We start from the raw sequence: 16,678 nt of genomic DNA on the forward strand, positions 1-16,678 counted from the left end.
CTAAGTGTATCACCAAGGCTCTGTAGCTATGCTTTGGGTGATGAATACTCCTGGATCTGTATTTGCTCAAATCAATATGAAGGCTGTCTTTCTGTATTGGTGTCAACCTTTAGCTTGCTAACAGGATTAGTTCCACAACAACATAAATTTAACCAGTAGGTGGTTAATATCTTTCTTTCAAAGCAGCTGTGTTGTTCTTGTCTTTTTTAAACATAGAGATCACCAGCTGCAAGACAACTTTAGTATTTTCAGATTATGTTGTTACAAAGGCTTTGGGTTTGTTATTTTTATTTTCTTTTTGTCTTCTGTTATATGGTAATAATTATTGAAGCAGAAAAACCTGATCATTCCAATTTTGAAAAATAAATATTCCTTTATGAATAGGAGTTTCTAAGAACTATTGTTAAGGTACTCCATCACCCAGATGATTTTGGAAGAGCCAGTGTGTACCTAACTATAACTGTGAGATGACTGAAGCCTTGGCATAAGCAGATTTTATTGAAGATTTTATTGCTTTACAAAGCAGACTTGTTTTTTTTGTTTGTTTGTTTAAGGTTGGGGGTTTTGGGGGGTGGGAGAGAGGTTGTTTATAACATCTTTGAAATAAACCTGCTTAACAAGCTGAATTCTTACGATGTCTGAAAGCTCCGATGAAACTCCAATTGACTTTAATTTGGCTCATATTTTGGCAGGAAAGGAGAAAAGCCTGGGAGAATGACCTTTACTTATTCCCTAGAGTGTAAACAATTGTGAGATAAATATGAAGAGATCCACGTTCTCTGTAGGAGCCTTTCTCTCCTCTCAGTGCATACTGTGTAATGAATCCGTAACTCACACGGGTGTCGATAGTAATTATGTACATGCACTGGGAAGGAATGGAATTTTAAATTGGTAACTCTTCATAAAATCTTATTACGACAGTTCTATAGGCCACTGTTCAATGCAGTGGGTTAATAAGCATTAGTCAAATTCCTGCCAGGGCAGGAATCCAGTAGGATTAATATTGGTAAAATGTTTAATAGAAACTTGCTTTTTAATTACTTTCCAAAGAGAAGAGGGTGTAGATAATATATATGTTTTGTAAAAAAATCTTCTTTATTGTAGCTCTTTGTTACTTAGTACTGGTTTTGTCACTGAATACCACTAGATATGAGAAAATAATTTAAACCATTGCAATAACAAAATTTGCATATAAAAAGCAAGGTGAGAGAATACTGACCTGCATTGCTAAGACTTTCCGGAAACGTATGGGCAATCTTCATTTTACCCCATAATGAACAATGCATTATGTTATAACCTTTAACTATATGAGTGTATGCCACTTCTTGAATAAAACCATTTTCTTCACCATGTTTTAAATAATGGTTTATGCAGTTTTTTCTAGTGCTATCTATTATTCAGTATATGCTAGAAAGAATCCGAGAAAGTATTTTATATAAAATGACATAGCATGCTAATGTTGTTCGATACATTTACAAATAAATCACCCCTTTCTGCAACACTATTCTTCCTTGGATCTCAGACAGCCTTACAGGGGACTGGGACATACCTCAGGAGAATTTTAATTCCTCTAGGTCCCAAGAAGCTGACCCCTCCACAGCATGCTTTACTGGCATAATCAAACACGTGTTCTAAAGTTAGGAACAATCACAGCTCTAATACTGCTAATGACTGAGACGATACCTTGCAGATATCTCTATTCATAGAGAAAACTCACTATGAACATGCATACCAAAAACATGCAGGCTGGGAGGCTGCACTCAATTCATTGCTAGGTCTTTTCTCTGCTTTTAAAGTTCAACAGGCTCCTAATCACAGGAATACCCAAATTCTGCCAGCTGCCAGAGTGAGTCACTGGAATGCAGAACCCGAGGTCCCTCCCTCTCCATGCAGCACGAAAGAACCCAAAGAGATTGTCAGCTGAGGTAGAAATTACACTTCCCCTCCTCGTAAGCAGAGCCACAGAAAGTATGCAGGCAAAGAATTTATGCACCCACACATTCACACATTTGCTCTTGATACTCCTCTCTAGTAAACACTAGGGAGAAAAATAGAAGTCAGACACTTCTGTGTCATGGAAAAATCACAAAATAGAAGTTTTCAGAGGACACATCAGTATTTGTTTTGTGATGCTGATCCCTTATAGCATACTCCATGCTATAGTAGTTCTTATGCCACAGGTAAGGGTCCCAATATCCCCTGGGATGAAGTATTTTCTCCTTTCTAGTACGTCAGATTTTTACATGCATTAACAGTACTGATATGAGTACGTGTTTACATTTTGGGGTTGCTACAGAGTAGCTAATCCTGATGAGGTAGAATCAGCACAAGCAGAACACACATAATTATATAAAACATCTATGTTTTGTGTCATGATTATTTTCATTGTGCTCTTCAGCGGGTATATAAAATAAAAAGATCAATTTTAAGTAACTCCTGTAATCCATTTATAACTAAATTAAGCTTTACAGCTTTTCTTCGGTCTGCATGCATGATTATAGCACTCAAGATCATAGCATTCTTATGGCTACATCAGATACCATATTGTAAAATCTATTTTAAAATGTTATTTTCAGTAAGCTTGATAAGCATTAAATGGGGTAAAAAATTGTTTTGTTGCAAGCCAGGAAGAATGAATTCTTGATTAAATATCAAAGACCAAAATTTACAAAATAATACCATGAGAACAGAAGCAAATTTAGCTTACAGGCATTAAAGGAAGACATGATTAAACTGATTACTATGCACAGCATTAGTCATTGTTACTATACAATTCTGCTGTCTGCTGAAGTATCTAATCTACAATAGAAGTAAGATATTTTAGCCATCAGGTTAACATATAACAGCTGGCACATAATAATTACTGCAAATGAAATCGAGAATTGTGATGGAATTTTCATGTATTTATACACACATATAGGAAGGAAGTGTTCACCAGATAAATCATCTCAACATAACAGAGCTCTTTGTTAGTCAACCTATCAGACATACAATAGATAAAACTCTTGTATAGTTTCTTCTTGCCGCTGTTTCTGTCAGAACTTAAAAAACTGAAATACTAAAGATGAATGAATGCTGGTCAGACATTTAATTTCTGCTACTAAATTGTAAGAAATAAATGGTATGTTGATTTTCTGTGAAAATAATGTCTGTCATAGCCGTAGTTACTTCAGAGAAAGTAAACAAAGGAGGTGGGTAATAGCATATATTTACAATAAAGTTGTTGTATACAGGTTCATATACAGTAAATGTAATCATAGTTCAAATCACTGATTTTCCTTTTCAGTGGCCCCACTCAGTGAGCTCAATTTGCATGTGATGTGTTTTGCAGAAATTGTAACTGATGTTTCCATTCAAGTGAGATCAAAACAAGAGTCTTAATCTGTTTTTCTGCAGCAATGATGATCTAAGGGTGGTGATCCAAAGCCCAGACTCACTCAGAGGAACGAGAACTTATCTCACAACTCATTTAACTCTATTTTGGGTCTAAGTGTGCAGAAGTAAACAAGGTTATTTTCTGTTTTCCCTGTTCCTGGACCCTACATGAAAATGGGTAATGGACATTACCTTGTCAATTCATGCCGCTTTCTTTGCCTCCTGGCTATCATGAACTCAAGCATCACAGGGCAGAGAGGGGGAAATGCTCTGCTGGAATGGGTCTGCAATCACTTCTGGCTACTGTAATCCCTTCCTCTAAGCCAGTCAGTATTTCCAAGTAAGGAGGTTCTGGTTTCACAAGAGAAAATTTAAACAAATAAGACACCAGCTAAATGTTTAAGACAGATTTTCTCATTATTAGATTGCCTTGGGTGAAAGGGTCCTCTTTGGATACTTTCTTGAAATACAATATATGGTACATGTTGTCTTAAGGAATTTAAGTCATAAATGACACAAAGTGCTAGAATTATTCAATTCATATCTAAGTTGCCAGGATGAAATATGAAAGGGGAAATAAGAAAATTTTGTGCTGTTTCTGACTGTTTTTTTTCCTGTATCTGACAGCCCCTTCCAATATGAATCACATACTGGGGCTGAAGGTCAAGGACTGAATGAGTTGCTCATTTTAACCTTCCTGCCTTCTCCTACAGTCAGATTGAAACATAAGTAACATTTTATTAATATTTTCCCCTTATTTCCAATGTTATCAATTTCCAAATGCCAGATCTTTTTACTTTATTTGTATGAAATGCTCCCCTATTCTGTAATGGCACCATTTGTACCACATGAGGAGTAAAGTGTTACAAATCATGCAAATCAAGAACCTAAAACTCAGTAGCTGGATCTACTTGAGCCAGCTGGTGAAACTCATGTAGTTCCCTACATAATTTTACACTGAAAAATTACCAGAACTTTAATGAAGGAAACAAATTTTCAAATTATATGTAGTTCATTCTTTATTTCTTACATTTGCAGTGTAAAAATTTACACCAGGAATTGATGTTATAGTACAGAGAAATACATGCATATATTAGAAATGAATACTTATGTAATATATAATATATAGTAAAGATTTCAGAAAACAAAATTCAGATAGAGGGTGTAAACTCAATGAAAGTAGTATATTTAAAATACCTAATACCTAATTCTATGAAAAGTAAATTTGTTATGCTCTCTTTCCAGCTCTTTTTGTTACTCTTTAAAAGGGAAAACTGAATAATATAGAACAACAAGGAATTTCTACATGGGAGGTTTTATTTTAATTTAGAGATACTAAGGATACTAAGGCAAGTAATAAAAAAAAAGGACAAAGGATGTGGTCAAAATATTTTGCATATATAAAAAATTAATGTCAGGTATAAAAATATTTTAAATAAAACATTTGTTTTCTTATTGGACAGCTGAAAATCTAGCTATTGCCTTTTCCTGACAACTAAGGCTATAACTATCATTCACTGAAAGAGACTTCTTATTAACAGAGTTTTCAAAATTAAAAAGAAACTGGATTTAATTATATTGTTTGATCCTTTACACAGTCTGTTATGGCTCATACACAGTTATGTATGGTTCAAAATCCAGGCCAGTTGGTTTCCTACCCTTAGCTCAACATGCAGTCACATTAGATTACTTTCAGGTTTTTATTTTGGCTTTTTTTGCCTTCACTATAATTGGACATTTTACATAGACTGTGCTCTCAATTCATTTATATTTGGCACTATATTGAAATACACTTGTCATTGTTAACCAGCATCCAACAATTATGATAATTTGACGTACCATTTTCAAAGTTATATTGAATTTTCTCTTCTTATAGACACTAATTGCATATTTGAAGTGATGGATCTTGTTCTCTCAGAAGCATGCATCTGGATCCCTTATTTATCATTACTTGAGAAAGAGGTATGACCTTATTTCTTCCATTTCTTAGGTTTTCAGAAATGCGTAAACAGTGCAAACAAACATAAATCATGTTCCATCAACTAACTTATAAAACAATTTACATGGAAACAGGGTAATTCTGTCCTATTTTCTGCCCAGTAAGTTAGTGCTTAAGAAACTCAGGTGGAATAGAGAAATTGGACTGAATTAGCTCATACTTGAAATAATATGCCATGTTTGGCACAATTATTAAGCTTCTGTATATGCCTGGAGAACCACAGGGATGTGTTATTTAGCCTTTTCACCCGAAAACATTTCCATCTTGTCTTTGTGCACATCCCTGTGCCATTTTACAAGCCTCCCCTCCAATCCCAGGTGGGAGTCTTTGACTCCTATTCATTTGCAACACTTCTGCTGTCAGAAATGTGTTGTGGGAGATAGCAAATGAGTGACATTGAAAAGAATCCCATCTGTGCGATTGGACACACAGAGTTCATCCAGAACGTGCTGCACATCAGTGGCACTACCCCTCACAGCTCTGGCTCTGGCACAGGAGGGGAACACCACACAGTGCCATGCACATGCAGGCAATGAGCTCCCAAATGGTTCCCCTGCTTGCAGAGCTCTGAATCCTCCCTTGCCGTCGGGTGCACATTTAATGAACACATTTTCATTGTGAATGAATGACAGCTCAGAGACTTACATTACTCGGAACAAATATAAACAACTTTTTCATTTTTCTGAGAGGAGGATGAGGAGAAACTGTGTTGCAAGAATAGCTGAAAGTATTCATACATGTGCTAATTCATGAAAAAGTGGTGATGGACTGAAAGCTGATCTCCGTTACCCACAGTGTACATGGGAGCTGGACCTGGAACTCTTTGATTAGAGAAAACATTTGCTTTGAACCCCCAGAATTTCAAGCAGACAACTATTTGAAGGACTGTTGTTGTTAGTTAAATAAGCATCAGTAATACACTATTTTCAACCCTTAATAATTAAGTTTTGCTTGGCACTTCCAAGTAACCACCATGCTGAGTAATATCTCATTGAAGACTAGACATTTAGAGGTGTAAGGAGTGGTAGAGCAGATACTTTAAATTTTCATCATGACATCTCTCACCATGTTTTTAAAAAGCCTATGTCAATTAAGGGAAGTATGCTTTGAAGAACTTCCTGCAATTTTTATTTAGCTTAGAGATATAGTTATTTAGCATTTCAAATAAGCCATGAAGTGCAGAAAATGGCCAGTAGCAGCTAAATCCTGGAAAGCAGAATTTTAAGTAGGTTTTCTGCAGTTAGAAAACTTAAGGAAATGTTCAGTTACTTGCAGTTACCAAGAAGGGTAATGAACATTTATAGGTCTTTAAAAGCATGTCATGTCACAGAATCCATATTAACAGACTCATTGGAAAGACATCTGCTGTATTCAGTGACTTCTGCATTAGGAACTCTGCAAGCAGTTCTGAGATTCCCCACACTTTTAAGCAGGTGGCAGTGTAGGTTAAAGAGACAGAGATTTTTCCTGCAGCTGATAGAAATCATGCTTTCCAATTTTCCCATTTATCTCAACTTAAGGTAAAAATACACAGCACTATTATTGGGTTCCTATCTAGATGGGAACAGGCATGAACTTTGAAATGCACCTCTTTGTTGACTCAACAGAATTCCATTATTTCCAGATGCAGCTTTGTGAGCTTTATTTCTCAGAATGAGAGCCTGCAGTAAGAGACATAACTTAACCTCTCCTCTTTAATATGACAGTGGGAAGACCTGTCTTTTGAAGGGGTTAGGTGATGTTACAGCACAGTGATTCAGCATCAATGCTCAGTGTCTAATGATAAACTTTGATAGTTTTAATAAAAGCAAAGACAGTGCCCTTCCTTCTACAGGACCTTAATTTATGTCACTGACACAGACTCAGCACCTAAGGAAATAAGGAATTTAGTTTACATTTGCAACTTTAGTCTGCCCTTTCAGTTATTTCAATAATTTCTGCATAAAATGTTGCATTATCTAGTGTTTGTGCCTAAGGATCACTAATAAGGTTGATTTTAACATCTTTGACAGCAACATGGATGGTGGGATGGAGTGCTTCCTCTACTAGCCTAAAGATGATGCTTAGCTGTGTGATGTGGTGGACAGGCTAGAGGGAAGGGATACTATCCAGAAGGTTCTTGAAAGGCTTGAGGGCCACATGAACCTTGTGAAGTCCAACAAGATCAAGATCAAGGTCCTGCATTGAGGCAACCCCAAGCAGAAATACTGTCTGAGCAGAGGATGTCTTGAGAGCAGCTCTCAGGGAAAGGACTTGGTGGTGTTGGCAGACAGGAAGCTGGACATGAGCTGGCAATGTATGCTTGTCCAGAAATCCTCACACCTCTTGTTCTGCACCAAAAGCAGCATGACCAGCAGATTGAGGGAGGTGATTCTCCCCCTCTGCTTTGTGAGACCCTCCTGGAGTGCTGTGTCCAGGTTCAGGGGGTCAGCCTGAACGAGAAGGACATTGACCTGTTGGGGCAAGTCCAGAGGGAGCCATAAAGATCATCAGAGGGATGGAGCACCTGTCCTATGAGAGAGTTGGGTTCGTACATCCTGGAGAAGGCTCCAGGGAAATCTTACAGCACCTTCCCAGACACTAAAGGGAGCTTACAAGAGAGCTGGAGAGGGACATTTTGCAGGAACATGTAGTGATAGGTCTTAAACTGGAAGAGCGCAGGTTTAGATTAGATATTAGGAAGAAATTCTTTACTGTGAGAGTGGTGAGGTACTGCAAAATGTTGCCCAGAGAGGTTGTGGACACCCCACTCCTGGATGTGTTTGAGGTTAGGCTGGGTGGAGCTTTGAGCAACCTGGTCTAGGGAAAAAGTGTCCATGCCCATGGCAGAGGGCTTGGAACTAGATGATGTCTAAGATCCCTTGCAACCACAACCATTAAATGGTCTTCTATATTTTAAAATTTTATATATTCTATTGAATTCCTATTTCTTTTTCAGATATCCTATCCTATTAAACTAAAATAAACAAACAAAATGCAACAGCTGAGTTTCATTTAATGAACAGTATTTTACTTTGATCTCTTGCTAATGTGTGAACAGAACAATCCTTTTTCAGAAACACTTTTTTTTTTTTAAGATGACTAGACACATGGTAACAGTAGTTGTCCTGAAGCTGTAGATTTTTCACTAGGAGATATGAAAAATATGTGCTTGTGCAAATACTCTTGTGGAAGTGAAGCAGTGTTCAGATGCAATGCACTGGATCTGTGGTAGGAGAATACAGCTGGACTTAAAAAATATAGATGAACCTAAAACTGAAGAAAGAACAATAGTTCCTTTTATTTGGGGAGTGCGGGATGGGTAAAAATCCCAACTTCTTAGCAGGAATTGATTTCCACACTGCTGAAAGTCAAGTTCGGCATGTTCAGGTGGAACTCGTGCATCAGCTTCTTCCTGGTGCCTCTCCTCCTAGCGGTTGGCACCACCGAGGAGAGCCGGGGCCCTTCATGTCGAGGCCCGCACTGTCGATATTCCCGCAGGGTGATGGGGCCCGGCCCAGCCCCTCTTTGCGGGGTGGGTGCCCGGGCAGGGCGGAGGGCAGGGCGGAGGGCAGGGCGGAGGGCAGGGCGGAGGGCAGGGCCGCACCCACGGCAGCTCCCCGGGCAGCGGGAGGCGGCGGGAGCGCCCTCAGGGCCTGCCCGCGCCGCGACAGCGCCTCCCCGCGGCGGGAGCGCGCATGGCACCGCGCCGCTCCGCAGCCCCACGCGTGACAAACGCACCGCGCTGACACCCTCACTCGACACATCGCAGCGCCACGCGTGACAAACGCACCAGTCCGACACCAACAGCCCACACACCGCAGCGCCACGCGTGACAAATGCACTCCGCCGACACCTCTGCCCCATACACCCCACACACCGCAGCCCCACGCGCGACCAACGCACCGCACTGACACCCCACACACACCGCACACACCGCAGCCCCACGCGTGACAAACGCACCGCGCTGACACCCCCGCCCCACACACACACCGCACACACCGCACACACCGCACACACCGCACACACCGCAGCCCCGCTGCCACAGGAGCGCCCCACGCCGCTCTCAGCCCGACCCCCGGCCCGCGGGTCCCGCCCGCCCCCGCGGCAGCCCCGGCCCCGCGCCCCGCGCACGCCCCGCGCTCCCCCCGCGGCCCCCGCATGCGCAGCGCGGGCGCGGAGCTGTCCGAGCGCTGAATCCGGCGCTGCCGCCCCATTCCAGCGCTGCCCGCGGCTCCCGCCCGCTCCGCCGTGCCCGCAGCCCCCTCCCGCACACCCCGCCGCCCTCCCCGGCAACGCCGACGCTTCCCTACCCAAAGACGGGAAAGCACAGCGACCCGGTAGCCCCACCACCGTTCATAAATACTAATTTTCAGCGAAAGGGGAATAAAACATATCGGCAACAGAACTGCTCTCAGCGCTGTTCCCTTTTGCCTGATGCTCCTCGCATAGTTGGGTTTTCTCCTCCTCTCTTTTCCTTCCCCCCCCCCCCCCCTTTCTTTCTATTTCTTTTCTTCTTTTTTGCTTGTTTTTTTTTCCCTTCCATCACCAAAAGCAAGTCGGGGGAACGACTGTGTCTGATGCCTTATCTCTTTTGTGCTGACTGCTGGAGATGAGCCTAGGCTTGACCTGACCATGATTCCAAGGACTGGCACTTCTCTTTTACCCCCACTTTGTAGAGATCCAGACCTTCTCTTCCTGATTGTCAAGAAAATTAAATTTTTGCTGAATTTGGAAATCTAGGCAGCAGCAGCTTACTTTTTCCCTGCATCTCTCTGGAATCGTTTCTGGGATATTTCCAAATCATCACAGAAAGCAGGAGGAATGAACCGGCAGCTAGTGAAAATTTTGACGACCTTGTTTGCATTTTTCTTAGAGACAAACCACTTCAGGTAGGTGATACCACTCTGTAATAATATTTGTCAAAAGGTCGTGAGAATCATAACTATAAAGATACTACGTCACAATAACCTAGTTTGTTTGCTGTATTTGAGAGTGTTTTGTGTTCATTCTATATAGACTATCCCTTTTTACACTCAGAGACTCGTTGCTTGGTAACAAACACAAAAAATAATAATCTCAAGTTTGGGTGATCTATTTTCCATTTTCTGATGCAAAGATGTGGGGTTTTTTTAACTGTGTATCAGTACAGCTAAGAACATTTTCTTTGGCTTTTCTTCCTAAATGCAAATCTCTGCTCCTGGCAAAGGTTGTTTAGGAAGTTTCTTTGGTTCCCTCCTCTTCAATTTTTGGAAATGATTGTACTGGTTTTGTCAGGGATGTAGTTATTCGAAATTAGAGAACTAGCCCTCTCTGATTTTGGGAAAACCCTAGATCAGACTAGTATTGTGTTCACTTAAAGTCCCAATGTTTCTGATTGTTTTTAACATTTCATGAGCTTTTTCTTCAGCTATTGACTTTTTTGGTGGTGCTAAGCAAAGAGGTCAGTCTTATTAACCAGAATTTTGGATGAGATTTATTATTGGACTGTATGCTGCTGTGCATCTGCACATACAGATGAATCTACACGTAAAAGTGTTGTTCTAAGAGTAATGAGGGATACATATAGAGACAGAGTGAAACTGTTTATATTTGTGAGCCTGGCTTCACAACACGACTCCTAACTAGTGGGCTCTGAATGAAAACAGAAGTAATTTGTAGATGAATAAGTGTATTGTCTTAATTTTCCAATTTTTATTTTCTTAACTGAATTATTTCATTATTTAAGTTGGATAGATCATCTTCTGTGTATTAAATATTAAAAAATATTTGCAATGGTACCCTGTCATTGACAAAAGCAAAAGGAAGCAACCGCTTCCTATAAATGGAACATGAAAAAAATGTGTGGAATCACACCACGAGAATTTACTATCACCTCGCCTTTTAATGATTCAGGTGAATTGTTTCTCTTGTGTAGCAAGAGAGGATTTGATATTTTCTTCTCCTTTCAGATGACCAGATATTTATCTGATATTTTTATACTTGCATGTAGATGCATGAAAATACCCCATGAAACACTCCTGAAACTGAGAGGTTCCCTTTGGGCAAATATTTAAACAGAGAGTGTTTAAGAAGTCAGAGTCAGAATTGCTTTTAATTTAGCTCAAAGATAAAGTGGAAACAGACACAATGAAATTGGTTATTTAAGATTTAAGATAACGTTTTATTATTAAATCTGTGCCTCTACACACCAAATATGATCGTTTTCATTCTAGTTTCTTTTTCCCTGGGGAACAACCGTGGGGAACTCCCAAACTGTCTTTCTCTGCAATGTATGTTTGCAATATGCAATGTGCTGTGTACACAGCATTTCACACACATGATATCATACCAGAAGTTTTCCCTTAAATCCTTGAAACAGGTGTGTTCAATGAACTTGCATGTGAATACCACCTGGTGATACTAAATTTTATTATTCAGTGCTCATGGAGTGGGGGTGAAACCCCCCTAAGATCAGTTGTGACTGACTCCAGAACCCTTCTTACCGTGCTGGGAAGGAATCTGGACACTCATTAGCATGATTTAAGTACTTTTTGGGCATAATCTGTAAAACAGAATTAATTTTTTTTCCCATCTGTATCTTTCCCAACATTAAGAAATCCAGTATTTTTCAGTGGTGCTGATTAAATGTTGTTGGCTCTTGTTTGAAAGTTTAAGACCACCTTAAACCAGTGTTAACATAACATTTTAACAGCATCCATGCAATTAAAACAATGATATAAAATAGGATATCAAAATTATTCTAAGATGTATCTACACATTAAGGTGAATAGTAAATTGAATCTTCCTAAAGTCTTAAAACTGTAATGAATTTTTTTAAAAGCCTTTTTCTGAATGGAAAATTTTGTTCACGCATGATACCTGAAACTTCTCTTTATTTCTAGAATAAAGTTTTCAGATGAAAGGTAGAGTATGTTGCTCTGTAAAAACATTAATTTCTACCTTCACTGAGTTGAGACAAATTTATTTAGTTATGTAATTTCTCCATGACTTGAATACAATACAAGCTAAATATTAGCTAATGGTGGCTAATAATTTATTTAGGACGACTTTCTGTAAAGAACATGATTCAAGATCTGGAAAATCCCCCTCACAGACCCTGTCTCCTTCAGATTTTTTGGACAAATTGATGGGAAGGACATCGGGGTATGATGCTAGAATCAGACCAAATTTTAAAGGTAAGTTTTCTAAGACTTCTAATTAATTAATTGATAAAGTTTGGGATAAATTATAGGTTTTGAGAGGGTTTTAACCTCTGGGTTTAGAGTATGTTTTCAATAACTTCACTTTTCCAGTGTTATAGTGCCATGGAAAACAGCTGATCCATGGAGTGGATTAGGAGACAGAGCAGTGTAGGTAATAAGGGTCCAGAGCTTGAAAACCTCTTTTGATATGACAATAATGTTCAGCTGTCAGAAAATGCTCCTGAAGACTTTACTAATTTAACATAGTGAATAGGATTATGGGCTTCAGACTAAAACCAAATGAGATGACTTGTTCCTGAAATTTTTAAGCCACAAAGACAATATCATTAAAACTTTCATGCTGAGATATTGTCTTCCTTATAGCAGTGTCTGAAGAAAAAAAAATCTGTTTTCTTTCAGCTTGAAGAAAGTAAAATCTTCTTCCCCAAGGTAGGGGGGACTCAAGGAATATACACAGAAGATTTTATCCTGCAAATGCTGAATGAATGATAAAAACCAATGGCTCAGGATCCCTATAAAATATAGAAACTGTATTTTGTTTAGTACTTTTATAACAGTCCCCATTTCTTCCAAAATTTGGGCTGAATTGTGGAACATCGCCACCACCATCCCAGCACAAAGAAGGCTGTGTACTGGAAGCTTCTTTTGCTAACATTATTACTCAAAGCAAGTTTTCCTTGCTGTAGTCCTGTAAATCCCTATAGAATAGAGCACAGAACATCTTGTGGCTTTCTATGAAAGGAGTTGGGAGAGAAGTTTTCATTGCCAATGTTTAGCATTTTGGGAGAGTCCACCAAAATCATCTCCTCTAGGCCAATTTAAAGCTCAAAGTACGGTTTTACTTTGAAAACTGATAGAATGCTTTCTCCCTTAACAAATCTCATGGCAATGTACATTTGCAACTCATATCTATTAGCTCTGGCCACTGAAATGCATTTTTTCCTGTATTAAGCCTTTTTAGCAGTACTGTGAAAGTTGATAATGACTGGAAAAAATAATAATTTCTTAGCCAGTGAATGAACTGTAAGGAGAGAAGAAGCTCACATGTCAATGAGAAAAGTGTTTAATTAAATTTAGATCAAAGATTGGTCTCTTCTTTCTGTTCCACATGTGCAAATTACAAGATTTAGAACAAAGTGCCTTTTTTTGACTGCTTCCTATGCCTGAGCAGGGAGCAAACCAGTATGGATTTCAGATCCAAAGGTTTGAAAGCTGACAAATTAAGAAAACAGAGTCAGTGAAGTCTAAAGTCTTAATTTCAGAGTATTTTTCAAAGCGTTTATTGAGTTCCTGAACTGGTGTCCACATCAGCTTATAGTAAGCAATATTGCATTAGTCTCTCACATTAATTTTGTGCGTTTGCATGAGTATCAGTGAAATTTTAGAGAACGTAAATGAAGGCAGAAGTTGCCTGAATTGAGCGCAATAACAATCCTTAAGAACATTTTCCTGCTCTTTAAAGAGGAAAGAGCAGGGGAGCGGGGTGGGGTGTGCACTAAAAAATCACCTCTTGTATCTCAGACAAAAACCAGTAACAGCAACAGCCCTATGTGCATACATGGCTTATAGACAGCTCTCTTGCTCCCCAGTATGAGTCTACGACCATTTCAGGACAGCACAGGAGGCAGGCTCGTGGCTTTGCTCCCCTGACACTGAGGTGTGTGGGGCAGGTATTGTGTGGTGCACGCTGAGCTGTTTGACAGACACTTCTCCCCTCTGAGTCCTTGTATTTTGTTTGCATTCCCAAAGTGAAGTTGCTGCCTGTTGACACATATGAGACCTTACTGGGAAAGCATCTGCCATATTTTGGTTTTTGATTTATTTATTTAAGTCATGCTCCAGAGCAGGATGGTACGTTGTGGTAGTTTGAGCTGGTAAATAGATCTTCAATTCTTGCTCATAATTTTGTGTCTGGGAGCTCTCCCAGAGCTCTCAGTATTCCGGTGAGGGGCCTGAAAGTTCTCCTTGTTCTTTGCTATGTTCATTTGAATGGTATTTTGGACCTCAGAGTTTAGAACTAGGGGGTTAAGTCATGCAGTTTTGAACTTCATATCACCAGTCAAAACCTTGCCAGCTAATAACCCTGTTTATTAGTCAATATCCATGTTTTCATTGCCCAAGTCTCAGCAATGGTTCAAAGAAATGGAAAATACTAATTTTTCTATATTACATACTTCTTCCTTTTAAAGAATAAGAACAGCTGCAAAGGAGTCAAAATAAATTTATTTTGCTTGAGTTAAAATGATAAAGATTATTTTTTTACTGAGTCTTTACTCTGTCCATAATAAATCGTTCTGGTTTTTAACATTTATATATATGTTTAAGATAATTTTGGGGTAAGGCCTATTGCACAATACTGATATTCTAAATCATATAAATGGAAGAATGTATGAAATGCTGAACACGTACATGATTCATAACATTTTTCATATTTTAAGGAAAGAACTTTTTATCGTAAAAGAGGCTACTGGAGCAATGGTTTAAACTAAAGACCTTCTGTCTGGTTTTGATTTTAGTCTGAGGATAATATTTGTTTACTATGTTTCAGAAAAGACATTTTGAATCAAGATAGTCGTGCCATATTCAGCCTCTCCTCATAGGGTCTTGAGGGGCAGCTGTGTGAGGAGTGGCTGAGGGCACTTGGTCTGTTCAGCCTGCAGAGGAGGAGGCTGAGGGGAACCTCACTGTGGTGCTCAGCATCCTCACAAGGGGAGGTGGAGGGGCAGGCACTGATCTGCTGTCCCTGGTGAGCAGTGACAGGAGCAAGGGAATGGCCTGAAGCTGTGTCACGGGAGGTTGAGGTTCAATATTAGAAAAAGATTTTTCATCCAAAGGGTGGCTGTGTGCTGAAACAGGCTTCCCTGAGAAGTGGTCACAGCATCAAGCCTGAGAGAGTTCAAGAAGCATTGGACAATGTTCTCAAGCACATGGTGGGATTCCCTTGGCCCCTGTGCAGGGCCAGGAGTTGGGCTTGATGATCCTGATGATCCAACTCAGTTCAATCTGTGGTTCTGTGATTCTACTCATGCATTTGTCTAGCTTTTTCTGCTTTAGACCAGTTACACGGCTTTTTCTGAGTCCACTACAGGGATTTTAAAGCGTCAGAAAACTCTGATTTCATGGAAATGCAACTGAGTAGAACACATTTATCTTATGCCACTGATTATACAATAATTAAATATACTTTTATGACTAGTTTGAATTACTGGAAAACAGCAGCTATTAGATTAATTTTTGAAATAAAGGCTGTGCACTCTAAAGAGAGAGGAAAATGCTACTTACTGGAACAAGGTGTTTTATCCAGATAAAGGATTTCTTCATTAGTGACTACTTCTTCCTATCTTGTTCTTGCAAATTAAAAAATTCAGGAAGATAGTGGGAGAGCAACAGGTGAATATATAAACATTTAGACATCAACAACAGGGGTTCTTTGGTTGTGATTTTTTGTGGCTGGTTTTTTTTTTTTTTTTTTGGTTTTGTGCTTGTTTTTTTCCCAGCAGTACTGTATAATGAAATATACTTTCTCTTTTGTATTGTTCTGTCTTATATAATCATTCGAACGCAGAAAAGCATATTTCTTTTTTCTTTTTGATTTCAAGTGTTTGGATACAAAATGTCCAGACACTAAGAGGGGATATCTCCCTGATGAAAAGCCAGAAGGAAGTTGCAGAGTGACAGCTCTCAATACTGCCCTTCTTTAATCACTCTCTGTCAGATATTTAATGCGCACTTTTTCATCTTCCACTTATCTTTCTTTGAATTGGAACAGGCTAATAATTTTTGTAAGGACACAGAGAGGAATACTTTTAAATGTAAATATGAAGACTGCAATCTAGTACTAACTGAAGTCCCTGAGAGTCTTTCTATTGACAGCAAATGTATGCTCATGGTCCTGTGAGCTGATTTGCAGTTTCTTCTTCAAATATAGCATCAATTGAGCATGGTTTCTGAAATACAATAAAAGGTGAGGCTTGGACAGTGCATTTTTACTTTATTAATATTAATTTTCTAATTTTTTATGGTAAAACACAAGAGAAGCAATGTCTTTTACTTTCTCCAATGCTCACTTTGCTTTCAAAGTTAAAAAAAGACAGGAAATAGCAGTGTAGAGCACCTCTGT

General features: G+C 39.2%; 1 protein-coding gene across 1 annotated transcript in view; it reads left to right on the top strand.

Moving 5' to 3' along the window:
• The first annotated feature begins 10,118 nt into the window (after positions 1-10,118).
• The window catches only part of GLRA2 (glycine receptor alpha 2), a 117,592-nt gene continuing 111,032 nt past the window's right edge, over positions 10,119-16,678 (top strand). The window contains exons 1-2 of the mRNA XM_058825448.1: positions 10,119-10,245; positions 12,398-12,531. Of these exons, the coding sequence (XP_058681431.1) occupies positions 10,178-10,245; positions 12,398-12,531 (202 nt within the window). The 5' untranslated portion in view covers positions 10,119-10,177. The remainder of the gene's footprint in view (positions 10,246-12,397; positions 12,532-16,678) is intronic.

Source organism: Ammospiza caudacuta, chromosome 2 (genome assembly GCF_027887145.1).
Source record: "Ammospiza caudacuta isolate bAmmCau1 chromosome 2, bAmmCau1.pri, whole genome shotgun sequence".
In the NCBI taxonomy this organism is placed as follows: Eukaryota; Metazoa; Chordata; class Aves; order Passeriformes; family Passerellidae; genus Ammospiza; species Ammospiza caudacuta.